This window comes from Gavialis gangeticus, unplaced genomic scaffold (assembly GCF_001723915.1).
Source record: "Gavialis gangeticus isolate Ggan-Ray unplaced genomic scaffold, GavGan_comp1, whole genome shotgun sequence".
NCBI lineage: Eukaryota > Metazoa > Chordata > Crocodylia > Gavialidae > Gavialis > Gavialis gangeticus.
This window is the reverse complement of record NW_017729032.1, coordinates 124,708,299-124,710,885: the sequence shown is the minus strand read 5'-3', so window position 1 is coordinate 124,710,885 and position 2,587 is coordinate 124,708,299. Positions and strand designations below refer to the sequence as shown.

The 2,587-nt window shown below is 44.0% G+C and overlaps 1 protein-coding gene across 4 annotated transcripts in view; it reads left to right on the top strand.

The window, feature by feature from the left end:
- Window positions 1-6: 6 nt before the first annotated feature.
- STK24 (serine/threonine kinase 24) overlaps window positions 7-2,587 on the top strand; it is a 163,986-nt gene continuing 161,405 nt past the window's right edge. For all 4 annotated transcript variants that reach the window (XM_019523946.1, XM_019523942.1, XM_019523944.1 and 1 more), the window contains exon 1: window positions 7-161. In XM_019523946.1, coding sequence (XP_019379491.1) covers window positions 120-161 — 42 coding nt within the window. In that variant the 5' untranslated portion in view covers window positions 7-119. The remainder of the gene's footprint in view (window positions 162-2,587) is intronic.

The window sequence follows — 2,587 nt, the reverse complement described above, 5'->3', positions numbered from 1 at the left end:
GCGGGCGCCGCGGCGGCTACAGCGTCCGTGACCGCCCGACTTGACCCGACCGCCCGGCGGGGCGCGGGGCTGGGCGATGAGCTGAGCGGAGAGGGACACCCGGAGCCGCCGCCACCGCCATGGCGCACTCGCCGGTGCAGCCGGGCCTGCCGGGGATGCAGGTGAGTCCCGCGGCGCCTCGGCCCGGCCTGGGCCGCTGAGTGGGCAGGGTTTTTCCGCAGGCCGACCGAAGGAGAAGGAGGGGAACCGTGACCTTCAGGGCCTTTGTGTGGGGGGTGGGTGCGTCCGCCCAACGGCCCGCAGGGCTCGAGCCCCGGCTTGGGCGAGCCCGCGTGACGTCACCACCCCCGCTCCTCCGGCGGGGGGGCGCTGCGGGGGATGCCTGCGCCTCAAGTTGCTCCTCCTTGGCCCGGGGTTCAGGTTGCCCAGATATTTGTGTGCCTGTGTCTGTGTATCAAAACTAGAAAGCCTATATGTCTGTACACACAGATATATAGATATATATATACACACACATTTCTCTACATCTCTAAAAACATGGACAATTGGAAAGCCTACACACACCCCCTCCCCCCATATATACATGCACGTATACATGTGTATCTGTCTACCTAAAAACATGGATATCTGGAAAGCCAGTAAGGTGTGTGCGTATGTTGGAAAGCCTATAAGCCTATGCAGATGCACATTAACACACTCAAAGCATGGATAACTAGAAAGCCCTCCCCCACACATGAACATATGTGTGCATGTGTCGTTCTCGCCCCCAGTATTCATAGATTGTAAGACTGGAAGGGACCTTGGAAGATTATTGGGTCCAGTCGCTTGCACCAGGCAGAAAAAATAACTGGGGGCAAGGCGATTGTCTAGTATCCTCTTGAAGAATTCTAGGGTAGGTGATTGCATCACTTATGGAGGGAGCTTATTTCACGGTCTAGACACCATGACTGGACACCCAGATATATATGTATGTATACATACATATATACACATGCATACATACGTATCTGTGGATCTAAGAACATGGATAGCTGGAAAGACAATGAAGTGTGCATATGTTTGTGGCTTTCCAGCTATCTGTGTTTTTAGGTATATACATATCTATGCATGTATAGTTATATATTGTTGTGTGTGTGTGTGTGTGTTTACAGGCTACAGCTACTCCTCAATGTCGTAGTTACGCCCAAATGTGACTTTAAGTGAAATGATGTTAATCGAATCCAGTTATGTCACAGCAGTTACCTACTAGCAGGTGGCGGCCAAGCAGCGTTATAACCAAACATTGCACAACTTCAAACAAGTATGTTCTCTAACAGATCAGCAACATGAAAATGAAACAGCATTAACCGGGATGATGGTAAATCAGGAGTACCTGTATATGTCTGCGTGCATGCATATACACATGAACATGTATAGCTATATCCAAAAACATGGATAGCTGGAAGGCATATGTATTTCTCTTCTTTCCCCGCTGCAATACGTTTAAAAACATGGATAGCTGGAAAGCCTATAAAAACGTGTACATATACATATATAGATATATCTATATCTGTGTGTGACTGTAGCTCTTTATAGGTTTTCTAGCTATCCAGTATGTGTTTTTTCAGACACCAGAGATTTGAAATTAAAACTTCACATTCATGTGTCCTTCACTGGTGACTATCTGGTCAATGCGGCAATGTGAAAATAGATAAGAACTAATAAAGAGCACATTAAAATAGTTTGTAAAACATATTCATGGCGGGGTTTGTTTATTTTTCTCTCTTTTTTTTTTTTTTTTTAACCTTTCAGATTCTGTGTCCCCTCACTCCAGTCCTCCTTATAAACTGGAGAGCTCTTTGAGGCCAGTTTCCAGGCCAGAGTGTCCATCCATCTCCTGCACATACCTTTGAAATCACTAATTTTTTTTAAAGGAACAGTTTTGTGGTTCAGTGTGTTTGATTTTTCCCTTTTTTGCAGCAATGGAAGACATAAGGTGTAATATAGACTATTTGAATATGATGGATGAAATGGAAATTCACAAAAGGCATAAGATAAATTTATTGTTTCTTAAACTGCAAATTAGAGACTGAATGTTTCAGATTAGTCTCATAGGATAAACATTTACATGAGCAAAATTATACATGTATATATTATGCTTGATGTCAATGGTAAAATAAAGCTTTTGCTTTGTAGGTAAAGAGCTCTGGATAGTATAAAGGTGGTACTATGTGAAATAATAGAGACCCATAAACTTGTACGGTCTCTACCCACATGCTGTAAGTGTGAGGTCCTAAATTGTAAAGCCTCAATTATAACATTTAATTTGTCGTAGTAGTGGTTATCAAAATTATAGGCCATCAGCAAATACCATATTTACTTAAATATAAGATGATCTCTCAATAATTAGATTCTATAGATGCTAAACTTATAAATTTGTTATAATTTTCCAGGTGTAGAATCTAATTATTGGAGGTTTGGCTTGAATTTGTTCCCCTCCCTGTGCTGCAACAGGGAGAATAAATCTTGGGGGTCAGATAGCTAGCTGCCTCACTCTGCTTCCTGTGAGTTTCTTCCTCTTACATCTCTTTCCCCCCCCCCCCCCCCC